The sequence below is a fragment of the Syngnathus typhle genome, linkage group LG4 (genome assembly GCF_033458585.1).
Source record: "Syngnathus typhle isolate RoL2023-S1 ecotype Sweden linkage group LG4, RoL_Styp_1.0, whole genome shotgun sequence".
Classification (NCBI taxonomy): domain Eukaryota; kingdom Metazoa; phylum Chordata; class Actinopteri; order Syngnathiformes; family Syngnathidae; genus Syngnathus; species Syngnathus typhle.
In genome coordinates, this window is record NC_083741.1 from 19,211,119 (window position 1) to 19,226,137 (window position 15,019).

The 15,019-nt window shown below is 41.6% G+C and overlaps 1 protein-coding gene across 4 annotated transcripts in view; it reads right to left on the reverse strand.

The window, feature by feature from the left end:
* The window catches only part of slc12a4 (solute carrier family 12 member 4), a 193,819-nt gene extending 183,680 nt beyond the window's left edge, over positions 1-10,139 (reverse strand). For 2 of the 4 annotated variants that reach the window (XR_009714296.1, XR_009714295.1), the window contains exons 1-22: positions 9,718-10,135; positions 6,192-6,280; positions 5,965-6,096; positions 5,572-5,718; positions 5,084-5,138; positions 4,843-4,973; positions 4,442-4,683; positions 4,148-4,362; positions 3,827-3,991; positions 3,559-3,657; positions 3,410-3,467; positions 3,163-3,337; positions 2,925-3,043; positions 2,511-2,609; positions 2,269-2,388; positions 2,097-2,201; positions 1,834-2,002; positions 1,555-1,750; positions 733-902; positions 520-651; positions 302-409; positions 45-235 (exon numbers count right to left, since the gene is read on the reverse strand). Coding sequence is in view for 2 of the 4 variants with exons in the window: in XM_061277527.1 (XP_061133511.1) it covers positions 45-409; positions 520-651; positions 733-902; positions 1,555-1,750; positions 1,834-2,002; positions 2,097-2,201; positions 2,269-2,388; positions 2,511-2,609; positions 2,925-3,043; positions 3,163-3,337; positions 3,410-3,467; positions 3,559-3,657; positions 3,827-3,991; positions 4,148-4,362; positions 4,442-4,683; positions 4,843-4,973; positions 5,084-5,138; positions 5,572-5,718; positions 5,965-6,096; positions 6,192-6,280; positions 9,718-9,847 (3,113 nt within the window). In the remaining 2 variants the exon portion in view is untranslated. Of the gene's footprint in view, positions 1-44; positions 410-519; positions 652-732; positions 903-1,554; positions 1,751-1,833; positions 2,003-2,096; positions 2,202-2,268; positions 2,389-2,510; positions 2,610-2,924; positions 3,044-3,162; positions 3,338-3,409; positions 3,468-3,558; positions 3,658-3,826; positions 3,992-4,147; positions 4,363-4,441; positions 4,684-4,842; positions 4,974-5,083; positions 5,139-5,571; positions 5,719-5,964; positions 6,097-6,191; positions 6,281-9,717 lie in introns of all 4 variants that reach the window. The other 2 variants (XM_061277528.1, XM_061277527.1) reach the window with 2 other exon arrangements.
* Positions 10,140-15,019: the final 4,880 nt, after the last annotated feature.

A 15,019-nucleotide genomic window follows, 5' to 3' on the forward strand; every position in this document is an offset into this window, starting at 1 on the left:
TGGCACCATTGCGAGTATTTCAATGTTAAGAAAATGCGACTCACGGTTTGAGGCTCATGAGCTCTCTGAAGTTTTCGGGTGCATTGTTTCGGATTCTCCTCTCAGCTTCGCATTTCTCCTTCGTCCACGTCATGTGAACGTTCTCCGGCAGAGGACTGTCCAATGTGTCGTCCTCCTCGTCCGAGTACAAACTTCCCATTCGCACCAGTGAATGTCTGTCCTTAATAAGTTGGGCCTGTGAGGAGAAAGAATGTTCGTCAGAATTCCAGGCGTTGCCATTTTGATGAGACTTGTGTGTTACCTCTCTCTTCCTCTCTGCGCCGGACAGTCTCATCTGCCTCAGCATCTGAGATCTCTGCTCCATCATCAGCGTGCGCTCGTAAGTGTACGCCGAGATGTCGCTATCGTGCTGAAATGGATCGGTGGATTCTTACTCAATAACAACAATCAAAAACTTCTTGATTATCATCTCTGCTCACAGTGGGGCTTCTCATCTCACTGCATGAGATCATTTCTTACCATCTCCACCACTTCCACTTCTGCCTCTATCCTCAACTGGTAGAGGAATGTGGCTAAATCCTTCTTCATCTGGATGCTGTTGTCATCCATCTGGGCGACAGTGAAGATACGCATTCGGCATTTTCTCCACACCTGAGAAAAAAAAAATTGCCAGAGTTTACTAATCAAACTTTCACCCAAATAGTTTTCTCCATTTGATTAGCGCCATCATACTTTATGTTGCTTAAGCAGGAAAGGCAGCAGCATGAGCATCCCCCCATCGTGGACGATCCACCACACGTCAATGCTGCCGTCGGTGAAGCGCTCGTGGTTGCTCGGGTAGAACGACACGTTTTTGGGCACCATTAGAGCCAGGTGGGCCGCAGTGGTGCAACGGACTGTGTCTGTGCGGAGATGAGAACACGAAGACCATTTAGGGCTTAATTGAATCGTAGCGGCCCAGGACGTGAGGATGCTTATAGTCTTAATGTTCCAATATACAATATGTCAGGGGGCAATTATAGTTGGATGTTCACTTGGCAGTTCACAATTCAAGCGCAGCCAATTATTCAGTCAATTATTAAGTTTAGGACTTTAAAGGTTACACAAAGGAGAGTCCAGGCTGGATATGTATATACAACTAGCAAAATGTACTTTGATTTAAAATAAATCAGTAAAAATTTAACAGCAGGCTCTGAAATGGAAGTTTTAAGTAAAAAAAAAAAAATTCTGCTTTTAAATCCAGTTAATTTTATATTTAATTCATAACTGAGGTCTTTAAATGCATTTTTTAAATAAAGTTTCCACTATCTTTTTCTTGCACAGTCTGTTCTTTTAGTCATTTTACTAGGCTACTATTTTTTTTTTTTTTTTAATGTCTCAAGTTCTTTGGTTTTTAAATGCTCTTGAATATTATGTACTTTTAACAATGTGAAGCACATTAAGTTAGCTTGTCTATAAAATGTCCTATCTACTGTTAAAAAAAAAAACTGAACTCTGACATTTGACCTAAAGGTAATCTAGGCCTCTATCTACAGCAGTGTCTCAAAGGCTTACTGATAAAAGTCTTCCAAGCTCGAGGATCCTCGCTTTGCCTCCAGCCGTACGGCCATCCCATCATCACCGTGTTGTGCTTCATGCCCCCAAGACCGCAGGACTGGATCAAATGGACGATCCCCTCCCGCACCTTGCTTGCCACCACCACCTGACAGAAACCCTTGACCCTCTCAATGTCCATCATGTTCTTGATGGTCTGGCGGGATAAATTTAAAAAAATAAATAAACAAGATAATGATCATACACAATGCGCAACTGTTGAGAACCACCTTCATGTACCTGTTCTGCTGCTTGCAGTTCTCCATACCCTTCCAGGAAATTTCCCTGGATGACAGATCCCACAATGGTAAGACCCTTCCCGGCCTTTAGCTGCGAGGCAAAAGTCAGCAGTCGGGGATATTTAATGTGGAGATCCTCATCCAGCTTTGACAGAACCAACAGCTGAGGTCTGTTGGGCAACAGAGACATCATTATTTTCAAGATGATGTACACGGAGATGGTTTGGTCTGACATAAATAATTTGCAGGAAAACTTCAGCGTACCTCCAGTTCTTGGTATGCGGGGGTCCCACTTCTAACCTTAACAGGGCATAGCGTGCAGCACTTAGGGAAAGTCCTCTGATGCCATCTCCCCACTCCTTCTCTGCTCTGTATGGAAAAACACAATACGCTAAGCAGACATAAGAGCCAAACAACATTAAAGCTATGAACACACCCCTGGTACTCGATGTACTTGTAGATCATCCCTGCAATGCCCATGGCCACAATAGCGTAATACCAGGAGGAGATGAACATCAGGGCCAAGCACATGCTCATTCCGAGGAAGGATAGAGTCCTTTGTGAGATAAAACATGAAATGTTCATTCCTTCAGATACAGGGATACACTCTAGTCTAGCAAAAAAAAAAACTTGTCAAGCTTATCCAAGTGGAATGGAGCAGTTTAAGGTTGTTCTCACCAGTGGTAGTATCTGAACCTCGGCCTCCAGTTGGGGGTGCGAAGGAGTGTTTGCACGGCACAGGCCAGGTTGACAAAGAGGTAGCACATCAGGAAAAACCTGCAAGAAAAACAAACACATGGATCTTATTTTATTGGGTTTGGTGATTGGATCTACACAAGCACACATCATTTCTTATACTAGCTACCATGGCCAAAACAAAACCAACAACCAAACAAATAGATTAAATATTTTTTTTAACATCAAGACATCCTAAAAAATTCAAATCATTTAAAGTGGGACCTTATTAAAAATATCTACAATAGTATTGATTTAAAAAAAAAAACTGCTACCTTTTCACTCTCGGTTAAAATATGTTTAATTGGCTACAACAAAAGGTGCAAAGTCGAGGCAACACAAAGCAAGTCAACTTACATGGAAAGAATAGGTGCCACCATATCCAATGAGGCGATCAGGATACCAAGCTCAGCTATGAGAACAGTCAGCAATAGGGCCCATGTTGGCTCACCATTAGCCTTCCCATGACCAAAAACCTGAAACAAAAAAATAAAAATCAGCAAAGCAAAAATCGTACATTGCTTCTCTCTTCTGATTAAACAGGGTTGGTCTTCAGGCTCTGTTCTGAAATCCATAACGTGATTTTTTTTCTCACTCTGAGGAACGGGATGATATTGTCCGTAGCGATAGCCTGAAGAAGTCTAGGCGCTCCAGTGAGTGTCTGCAGACCTGCCCCCACCGTGGAGAAGAAGGAACCGATGACAATAACCCAAGGGGATGGCCAGGACAGAGTTCCTACGACCAAATTGTTCCTAACGGCATCACCAAACCTGAAGGCACAAACGAGTTGAATTTAACAAAGTATAGAAGCAAATATGACAGTTTACAAAAAGATGACTTACTTGTCTCTTAGGACCACACCTTCCACACAGGCCCCAAACAAAATCACAGATGTTAGATCTTAAAGCAAAAAGTCAAGGGATTTACAGTGGCATCAGGTGAATTTCCAACAAAGAGATTCAATTTGATATCGTCACCCAAATAAGGATACAGACAAGAGTCGTGGTGGTAATAGCTAAGATGGTTCCAATGGGAATGGATTTCTGAGCATCCCGGAGATCTCCAGACCGGTTGGAGCCTGCCATAATGCCTACAAAGCACAACATAATGGTTAATACTAATTCATCCACCAGCAGCTCAGTTCAAATAGATATTCGTCGATGGCAGTGAATGAGTTAATGCTAAAATGTCTTTTCAAATTCACAAGAAATCCAAACAGCACAAAGGTGGAAATGTCCTACCCAGTATACGACACTTACCTGTGGCCGAGGGGAAGAAGATGCCCACCAGCAGCATAAAGGACGTGGCGATGTCTGCAGAGACATACATGCCAAAGTGCTCCATGGTGCTGTGGGAGTCCACCGACGCGAGGCCATCCTTCTCCAGTACCTCGCCTTTCTGCAGGTAGTCGCCCCATAAGTTGTCTACCAGAAACAGAAAACACGAGTCAGTCCTGTTTTTTTTTTTTATTACATTTGCCACAGGTTTTATTTTATTATATTTTGCTTTATTTTATTTTATTAGGTATGCCATTCGTGAACCTTGAAAAAAACATTCCACAAAAGGGCTCTCATCAATACCTTTAAATATTCCACTAGCCAATCCGGGAATGCCCTGGATTTCTGTGACGTTATTCTGCAGGAAATAGTCATCACACTGTGCGCTGCTCGCGTTCCCCGGAAGGCAGAACATGTCCCACAGCTGACTGGGTGCTGTGACGTTGCCAATGGTGACGGTCTTTGCGCACACATCAAAACGATCTCTGACCAAGGTCCTGTTGCCAAGCATGCAAATCCTAACGCAATAAAAAAAAACAATCAAAGTCACCAAACGATTTCAAACAGCTCTCAGTAGGATGCTCTACACAAACTTACGGGAATTCTGGCGGATGAGAGGCGGACTTGATCGCGCCGGCGTAGATGGAGATGATTGAAATAATGACGCAGGCGAGGAAGAGCGAGGCCAACTTATTGACATATTTGACCCCCACGAAAACCACCACGGCCATAAGGCTGAGGCAGATGGTGCCGTAGACGCGCATGTTGTTCAGCATCGCGCTGTCGGTGCCGTGGTGGTCCGCAGCATGAAAGACGGCGGCCTGAGGCACCAGGTATTGCTAAGAAAGAAAGAAAATACATAAATAATTTAGATCTTCCCCCATTTATGAAATACTACGAGAAAATGTATCTTAAATATTAAACGTTTTATTATATGACCATTTTTTTATTTTAACATTATATGCATACAAATGCGGTTCCTGTGCTAAAAAACTAACCAAGAATATTTCAATGGCTCCGAGGATGTACATGGCGGAAGCAAAGGTGGTGCCAAGGTAGAAGCACAGGCCCACAGCTCCTCCAAATTCTGGACCCAGAGAGCGTGAGATCATAAAGTAGGCCCCGCCGGCTAGAAAAAGGAAACACATTGTTACAAACCAGATGCTCCAAAATGCAGTTTTACACCATTTTAATGACAAATAAGACTATTATCTGTAGACGCAGCGATTCAAACATTACCTGGAACGACACCATTTGTTGCAATGGCACTCATTGATATGGCCGTGAGCATGGTCTGCAAAAAGGAAAAGGGACAGTGCAATTAAAATAAAATAAAAAAGGGGTTGGCACGGATATCGAGTGGGGACATCTGTGTGGCATGCTAACATCCACCCATCAAAATGATGCCTGGGCACATCATCTTCCAACTGACTAAGCATAATCCCTCCTGAAATAATTACTAGCGTTTATTATTGCTTTATCCTGGAAATACAGTTCATTCGACTACAACGCTGATTACGTAAGACGGTGGTAGTAACGGCGGCTCGCTCTGCAGAAATAAAAGTCTAAGTGGCCACTATTGACGACAGCAAAACCAGATATGCTAATGTTGCGGCTCGTTTAGATTCTATTGACCGGTACCCGGTGGGCACAGGATGATGACCCACATTGGGCTTGAAATCCAGTCGGCATATTAGCCCAGTTTGTGTGGGCGAGTGCGTACTTACACACGTGCAGCACATGATAACAATTAACAGGGACTGCATGATGCCAGCCACCCCGACGATCCACGTCAGTCGCAGGAAGAGGATGACCCCGAAAATGTTCTGGAGGCACGGTAAGTAGACGCCCATCAGAGTACCCATGTTGGGGGACTAAGGGGGAGGCAAAGAGAGAGAGGGGGGGGGGGATTATCGAATAATTCCGGGAACAGCGGTATTGATGATCATTATTGATTGGTGTACTCTTTAAAAGGTCACTGCAGAGTGTTACTGCTCTTACATGAACAGTAGACGCTACCCAAGCCAAGCTTGCCGGACAATCTGTCAGCAAGTTTTCATATAAAAGCTGGCCAGGAAAGCCCTGTTGTTTCATTTTACCCTTTGGACCGTCGCACTGACCTTGGGAGTCTTTCGGCGCGAAGCCTCCGCGCTCTCCTCTTCCTCATGCTCCTTGGCTCCCTGGGTGATGTTTGTGTAGCTGACCAAGCGACTGAGCAGAGAAGACACTTTGGGTCGGATGTCCAGCTCTTCCTGAATGAAGGGCAACAGGGATATAAAATCTTGAAAAACTATTTTTTAAAAAAAGAGCTAAGTTTGTTGATTTTGATAAACAACGCAGTAAATACCTCGAACAAGGCCAAGTTCCTATCGTAGAAGTCCTTCTTCTCATCAGGACTGTTGAGAAATGGGTGGTCTTCTTTGTGATTGCCATGTCCTGTCATTGGGACCAAATGATACAAATTAGAACTACATTGATATAAGGATCTGCTTGGAACATTTTGCAGACATACCTCAGACAATGATGCTATTTCAGTACAATAATTTGCGCACACACATTTTCTATAGAGTTGTTCTTAGTAGGGTTTGCAAGTCGACCATTGGGCACAAAGACAAACAAGCATTCAACACAGATGATGATCAGGAACGCTTTTATAGTCTGAAAAATATTTATTTTTATTTTATTCACACTCGTATTCACACATATGGACGTTTTAGATGAATTCAATTTACCTAACATGTATGATTTGGGAATATATTGAACATGCAAACTCCACAAAGTAGGGCCAAATTTTAAATTTGAGGGAGAAATGCAGACGATAAAGCCATCGTGCTGCCCACTGAAACAACTACTGGAGGTTTTTTTTGGCCCAGAGTGTTCGACCTGTCTCAGGTTTCAAGTGCATCCTCTACAAAGTCTTTCGGCTCCCTTCTTCAAAATGAGATACATCACATATTGTACAGTCTTATCGTAAGGACTCAAGTTACTATATAAGGGTCCTTGCCAAATACAAATTCACGACATCCCATCTAATTCAAGTAACACACAGGATGGCGGCAAACTAGAAATGTATGCATGCAAATGTACGAGCCCAAAATGAAACCAGCAACAAACCTTGCATCACTTTTTTTGGGTGTTAAAAATGTGTTTCAAGAAATAATCACCTGCAGCACCACTGGTTAATAATAAATATGTCTCCCCACTCACCTGTGCTCAGTGTGGCAATGTAGCTGCTGCGGGTGGTGTCACTGAGGCTCAGCATAGTTATGAGCGTCAGTGTTGTGCACGCTGCACTCACATCACCAACTACTGTCCAGGACGCCCGCTCACCCTGGGTCAACACCCACTGCGGGGCCTGATCCAAACACGTGCGATGCCACAAGAGGCCGGGCTCATTGATGCAGCACAGAACCTTGTGTTATCGGACGTGAATGTAATCGTCTCTCGCTGAGGTGCATATTTAAGTAGAGGGCAGAATTAGCAAATAAATGTATGTATTTTGTTTAATCACCATCAAAACGCTTCACAGATGAGTTGCAGTAAGGTGGGGAAATTAAAAAGAACACAACACTCCCATCTAGTGTTTGGGTGGAGTCAATACATTAAACACAATTTTAAATAGACTATCAGGTTCTTTCACGTGTTGTTGAGGAATAAATCTCTCATTTACCTATTTATACTTGCGAGAAGAATTTTTTTTTTGCACTTTTAAAATGTTTATTTTATTTTATTTCTCATTTATTTTTATTTTATTGACAGCACAAAATGTGATAAAAAAAAAAAGATTTTAACTACACTACATAATACCAAACTTCTTAGAACAAAATATTTTGAGTACAAAACAAGCTTTTCATCTGCAGTGCAGCTCCATCAGCTCCATATTGGAAAAGCAGCTTACCTGCTAAAGTTCCCCAATAATGATTGCATTAGAGATTTAGCACTGAGAAGCTGATTAGCGCAATCTATTTCCAATTTAATATTGTTTCTACTCCACCGCATAAATTCTCTGATATCCTAACAATCATACAAGATTGTCAAATTCTACAAATGTCGATGTTTATGATGGCATCCCTCTCACCAGTACATTCGTGATGAACTTTATTTTTAATGGCTGTTTGAATGGCTGTCTTAAGGGAAGGACTTTTTCCATGCGGAACGACATCTTAAGCATGCTAGCAGCAAAATATTTTAGTGCTGATCAGCGCTAATAATGAGCCAATGTTCTTTCTTTGCCATCACAAAACGGGAATACAAAGCAACACATTGGGTGAGGAAGCATAGCCAGAGGTTGCTGGCAGTCACATTGCACAACTGTAAACTATCCGCCCAAACCGGTGAATGTATGGGAGTACTCTTTTGGCTCGACCACAATGACGGCAATGTTATGGCGGGGCGGCCGGTTTCTGGGCCAGACAGAGCTGAGTTTTGTCATTTCCTCCCTGGTTACATTACTAAAATAGAACAAAAAACTACATTAGACCCAAATATGTCATTTACTTCATCTATTTTTTCCTACACTGCTTGTGAAAACTCAAATCTGGTTTCTGCAATGACCTAAAGTTAAAATAAAATAAAAAAAGCAAGACAAACGTCAAGCACAAAAACAATGACAACTGCAGAATGATGATGCCATTGTTGTTGTACATCTCCATGGCCATGAAGCAAACTTTCCTTATTATAGCACACGCCTGTTCTCCTCCTCATTCACCACAGTCTCACTTCCTTTTTTGACACCATGTAGTCAACATGGCAGCTGCCCGCGAACTAGGATGTCATTGCTTCAGACAAACTATTATTTACGCCTTTAAGAAAATATTAGTTCATTATTTCTTGTTGTTGTTTTGCACGGCATTAATGTTTTTTGCAGTATGAAATCTAACTCAATCTTTAACATTTGACATTTTGTTTAAGCCATTCTTTATGAAAGGACCTGATGTGCAAAAAAACAAGAATGTGTTGATGTCATCGTTTTTATGTGAGAAATGTGAACTGGCCAAGTGGGGGCCGGTGTCAGTGAACTTCAGATGGCTCAACACAGTCACGTACCAGCCCCGTCCGGGTCAATGGGCCATTGTAAAAGCCTTTAAATGTCTGTATTTACTGTCTGTTATGTTTTATTTATGCAACACAATGTTTAAAATCCGTGACAAGAGAAATAATAGAAAGTTGGTACCAATGTGAGCAAACGGATTCTGTGAAAGTGTTTAATGAAATATAACTCAAGGTAGAGAATTTATTTGGACTTAAGCTGAGTCTTTAACCTGTCACAGTAAGCACATTCTTCACTTTGAAATAAAATTTAAAATGCAGCTCAGTAAGCGTGTGGCTTTGAACAAAATCAAGCCTTTGGTTCAGTCCGATTCATTTCAAAGACCGCACCCAGTGTGAGTCTGTTATTCCAAAACATGTTTCTTTCCTAGAGCCCATGTACAAATCCCACATAATCACACTCTTTGCCTTTTGCTTGCTCTTCTTGTTTTGAATCCTCCCCCTCTTCTTTCTTGTGCAAACACGGTAGAAACACGTGAGTGACAAGCTGAGGCAGAAATGTGCTGCAACCCATTTTGGGGAAAGCAAATCCTCCCAGACGGGAGCACCATCTTTTGTGGCAGGCGGCCTTTAGAGGCCTTTTTTAGGTGTGTGCTATCAATGCAGCCCTCCCTTCCCCCTCCACATGCCCAGTTGTGTATCCCTTCATTAAGTCAACTTTTGAAACTTGTAAAGCGATTTGCATACTCCAAAGACCTTGCAAAACGTGTTTGTGGCCTTGTTAGAATTTCCATGGGAACCACACAACCAGCTGTTGAGCAGAGGTGCTCGCCACTAGCCACGCTGAGCTAATTCCAAACTTTTCAAAAAGATGTGCGGCTTACCGTCGGAGCTGACCGTGTCTTGATTATCCAGTGGGACACCATCGCTGTGGTCCACAGAGTTGATCCCCTCCAGACTGTCATATCCAGACTGGGCTCGATCCCTCACGGGTACCACCGTAAAGTGAGGCATGATTTCATCCCCAACTCCAGCTGAGCATAACAGGCTAGCTTGTTAGCTCCTCTTCCCACTAATGGCAACTGCATTCCACTATCCTGCTCTCACTTCCCCCAGGGCCGGCTATGATTGCAATCCACGCCCACTGACCGGCCCCGATTCTGAGGTGGAGTTCTTAACTGGGAAAGACCATGAGAAGACATTTGGGTTCGCTGACAAAGCAGGAGGAGTTTCCCGATGTGAGGGTTGGCTTATGTGAAGTCATCCTCCCTTTGGAAAGGTTACGCTGATCCCTCAGCTTTGCGTGTGTCCATCCTGACTTTTGTCAACAGCTTTGTGTTCAAGGTCCGGACTTTGTGGGCCTTTTGACTGCTACGTGGCAGTCTGGGAAAACAAGGCAGAATCAATGAGAGCTGCACGTAAAATTTGAAAGAGTTTGCAGATGTTTGCATAAGTATTACCTCTCTCTCTCTCTGCCCCCGCTTTTCAAGAGTAGTCCTAAAACCATAAAATTGGCAGATCAAAGCAGAACGTCTGTCAGAAGGCACTCGAAGAGCTTGCTAACGACACTTTTTGGGTGCCACTTTATGAGCTGTCTTACTTTTATTGTTAGGATCGCATGATAAATGGTCTTTGGAACATAGTTGAGGCTGGATTATGATTGTGTTTGGAGAACAGAGGACATAAAATAACCTCCATGTGCACCAAGGCCGGCTCTACGCAGGGGCAAGAGGGGGCAACGCCCCCTCAAACAGATGTCCTGCCCCCTCTAATCAAACTTTTAGAAGTGAAAAATCCGCTGATAGAATCACACGTTAATCAGCCCCCTCTCTTCTCTCATGTCGGTGCAGTGTGTGTCCTCACACAGCCTGCTGTCAGGACCCCCCGCCCCTCCGTAAACATCCAATCACTGTGAGTATGCAAATGAGGCAAGACACAGCCAGAGAGTGTCAGGTTACAGTTAGCGCCGTAGGAGTTGGAAGAAGCAGTAAGAACTCCACCAAACTCGTCGTAATGACCCGTGATATAACTAATAATTAACAACAACTCAAATAATAGTTAATATAACATTCATATATCTGAGAGATTGCCACTTTATTGTAGTCAGGGGGTTTGCGTGCCTCAGTGACCCTAAGAGCAATACCAGCAGAAGCTTTAATCTTCAGGTGGGACACCCAAGCTGGACAGGTTTTAGTGTAGAGGCCTGACAGAGTGCAACCCACTTCTCCAGGTTGAGATCTGGACACACAGCTAACAACTGCCGTGAAGAAAACACTAACGGTGTTAAAAATGTGTAAAAAAAAAAAAAAAGAACATGCCCCCTTCACATTTCTGACTGCCCCCTCTTACGTGCATTCCTAGAACCGGCCCTGATGTGCACACATGCCAAATTCTGCAAGTCGTGACAATACAGACATAAGTAATACGTAAGACTCGTAAAAATAATAAAAAGCCTCATATGTTCACTATTATTATTATTAGTCGCATTATGGTACCAATCGGATACGAATCAAATTTTTAGCCACATTTGAAAACGGCTTGTTTTTCGATCTGACTTTGACTTTTGACTTTGATTCTGCCATGTTGCTTATTTTTTGTTGGTAATAATAATAGTAATAATAATTCATTAAATTTGTATAGCGCTTTTCAAAAACCCAAAGACGCTTACAGGGAACGAGGCAAAGACATACATGAGGGGAGGGGGACGGGGATGAAACAATCGGATAAACTCAAGAAGTAGTGGTAGTATTTTTAAATGTTTGACTTGTAATGAATGCTGTCAACCACTAGATGCCGACATTGAATCGCTTCACGTACCCTCACCGCTGCTTGTTGTACTGCATAGTTATGAACACTAGAGGTCAGATTTGTGATAGAAAATACAGTATGAGCTGCAGCCAAACCATTAGGAACGCCTACTAAATGTAATTAGTTTCCACTGAAATTAATACAACAAAATTTGTCATTATCATTTTAAATTTACATTATTTGTTGTATTTAGTATGATCTGATACGACAGATGTTTCTAATTAAATTTATATTATGTGTATTTTGGTTTGAAAAAGAATTGTGAAATTAATTCTCTACAGTCTACATTATTGTTTTACGACGCACTACTCGACAAACTGTCCCTCTTAATATCCTCTTGTATGTTGATTGTGCAGAAATGTAATACAAAACAACTGTTTGGCAGCATTTCCCCGACAAGGCATCATTTTCCCACAGTCGCTCATGTCTACTTTTCAAACTGTCATAAGATAAAGAACAAGTAAATGCTACTTCATGGCTCAGTCTAATTGGGAGTGAAGGCTATAAGCTCCTCTTGCCTCCGTCAGCCAGTAACATTGATTTGGATTTTCTAATACAGAGCCCGAGGGGGCTTAAATCAATCCAATTAACTTTGGCTGCCATCAATAGCTTGACATGGCTACTTCGCAATGGTCACACAATGGCCGCTTGTGGCAGCTTTAATGCAGTACCCAAGAGCAGGCTGTGTTTTTCCAAATGCCTCTGGGAAAAAATCCAACTTTAAAGTGGTACAAAACTTCTCGGTTTGAATCATGCGTGACGTCACGCAAGAGCTCAGCATAACTCTGGAGACCTCAGTTCAGCAAGCTGCCTTACATTTCTTTTTCTTTAACTACTTTTTAAGATTTCTGCCTAAAAAGAAAGGTTATTTCTCATCAAATTTATTCCTATGGGAAAAAAAATTCAGTTAAAAATCTAAATGAATATGATTGGTCCACTAAGTGGTGTCAAAAATCCCCCCCTACACACACACACTTTTTTTGGCCTGCCTTTGATGTGATCCCTCCCGTCTCCTATCATGTATGTTTTCACACCCCATTTACTTCACCGGGTGGTGCTTATCTGAGCATAATTACATGTAGCAACCCCTCAAAGTTATGTGTACCGTAATTTTCGGACTTTAAGTGTCGTTTTTTTTTCATAGTTTGGGGGGGGGGCGACTTATACTCAGGAGCGATTTATATACATATATATGGGTTTTTTTTCACTTTTTGGGGCATTTTATGGCTGGTGCGACTTATACTCCGGTGTGATTTATAGTCCGAAAATTACGGTAGTTAATTTTTTAGCATAGTTGCCCTCTTAGTTAGAAGCACCACTTGAGGACTGTGATTAAATCAGTTGTGAAATTCTACCTTGGAAAATATATAAAAGACGATATGTAAACGTTGAATAGAAAAAGCTACTCTATATGTAATAATTTCAGAAGTAAAAGACACGCTAGCATGGTATAAATCGATCAAAAACAATTGTACAAGCATCGACTATTTGACTTCATTGGATTTGTCAGTCAAATGATTTAGGTCAATCTGAACAAAACATTTGTAAAGTAACCACACCAAAGATTACACCCGTGAAAGCACAAAATTAAAGCAATGTATCTTTTTTAACATACAATAATATGAGAGGTTGAAGATGAATTGCAGGGCTGCGCTATTTCACACCTTTAAGTCTTTATGAAGAACTGCCGAGTTCATTGATAAATGACAGAATACTTTCCATATTGCCTTCAGTCAGCCTGTCAAAACCTTGTTTATTGTCTCCATACTATATTTAATACCCTCAATGTTCCCATCAATCCCTCCATCCAAAGACCACCAGACGCCTAAGGTCACTTTTGATTTTATCTGACTGGAAAGTAACTGGGATGAAGTCTAACCTTGCGGCGCATCTGACGGAGCACAAAAACCGAAGATAATGCAAAAAGTTGCTTTACTGCGTAAAAGCCAAAGACGCATATACTAATTTCTGAACCAATTGCTATTTGTGAGAGAAAAAAAACATGTTTTTGTATCGTAGTGATGCTTTTATGTCTTCATATTAAAAGCTGTTTACTTATTTTTACACTTCTATGACAGTAAATAATATGGAAAAATGTCATTTGCCTGTCCTATTAAAAAGTTTTATGTTGGGATAAAAACGATGTCCCATAGGGAAAATCGTAAATCAAAGGTTCAATATTGCTTATTCTTTCCGCTATGCCTTGACTTAAAAACAACATTGCAGAGGATATGTTTTAAATCATCATATACGAAAAGCAGTTGCGTGCACAAGCTGTCCTCCAGAAAATAAATGGACAACCTAACAAGACAGTTATTGTGTGACCAAGTGCAGATGAAGAACCAGCTCAAATGTAATTAGACTCTACAGTAGAACATTAACGTAGAAGGTAGGAAATTGCAGAAGAAAAGGAGGGACAGAAATTCAAAGAACTACTTGGTGGGGCTAATGAGTCAGATCATGTCCAACGTTTCACAACGTCTTCCATGTCTTTCTTAAATATCTTTGTGTATACATCCCACATCATTAGAACTTCCTCAATGTATTTAGTGACAAATAGATCTGAATTCATTTGAGGGGTTAAGTCCCATCTGGCTTGAATTAATGATAAATGGTCCAGATTGTGAAGGCAGGGACCTGCCTAATGTAAATAACAATGTGAAGGTCAATATCACTATAAAGTACTTTTGATGTCCATACCAGAGTTTGGAGCAGGATAATGAAACTGCTAGTCGAATGTACCTAGTACAGATACTTACAAATCGACATCAGTACACACACCAAGTACCCTAATTGTACTGCATTATTTACCTCCACCGGTTCTCCCTATACTGTGCAAGCGCACGGCATGCTTGACCGCACTGACATTATCCACCACTTACATTGTTTCTCTGTGCATGTTTCCTATTTTCTGCAAATTAATTTCCTCGACAAGAGGTCAAAAGGGACAAGCGATAAGCTTTTGCCATGTATGGCCGTATCTTTTGTTGCCATCAGAATGTGGCCTCTATTAGATTTGTGTCTCCAAGGCAGGAAATAGGCCTTAATTTTTCTTTTTATGGATAAAAGGGGATGGAATGAAGGTGGTAGAAGGGTTTACGAACATAGTGTTTACAAATTGCAGGAGATCCTCATTGGTGGTGTGTATGGGCGAGGTGGCAGGAAGTGTATGGCCTCTGGCCATTAGTACATAAAGTGTTCCTAAGTTGCTATTACGTCCTCAAGCCAATGAGTTGCCAAGAATAGCAATGTTATCTCGAATCGCCAACAACACATGGAGTACATATGATTATAACTGCAGTGAAAACAAGTAGTTACTTGAGTGCTATTTTGAAAACATTGGCATGGATTTTGGTTATTCAAATATTTTTTTATAAA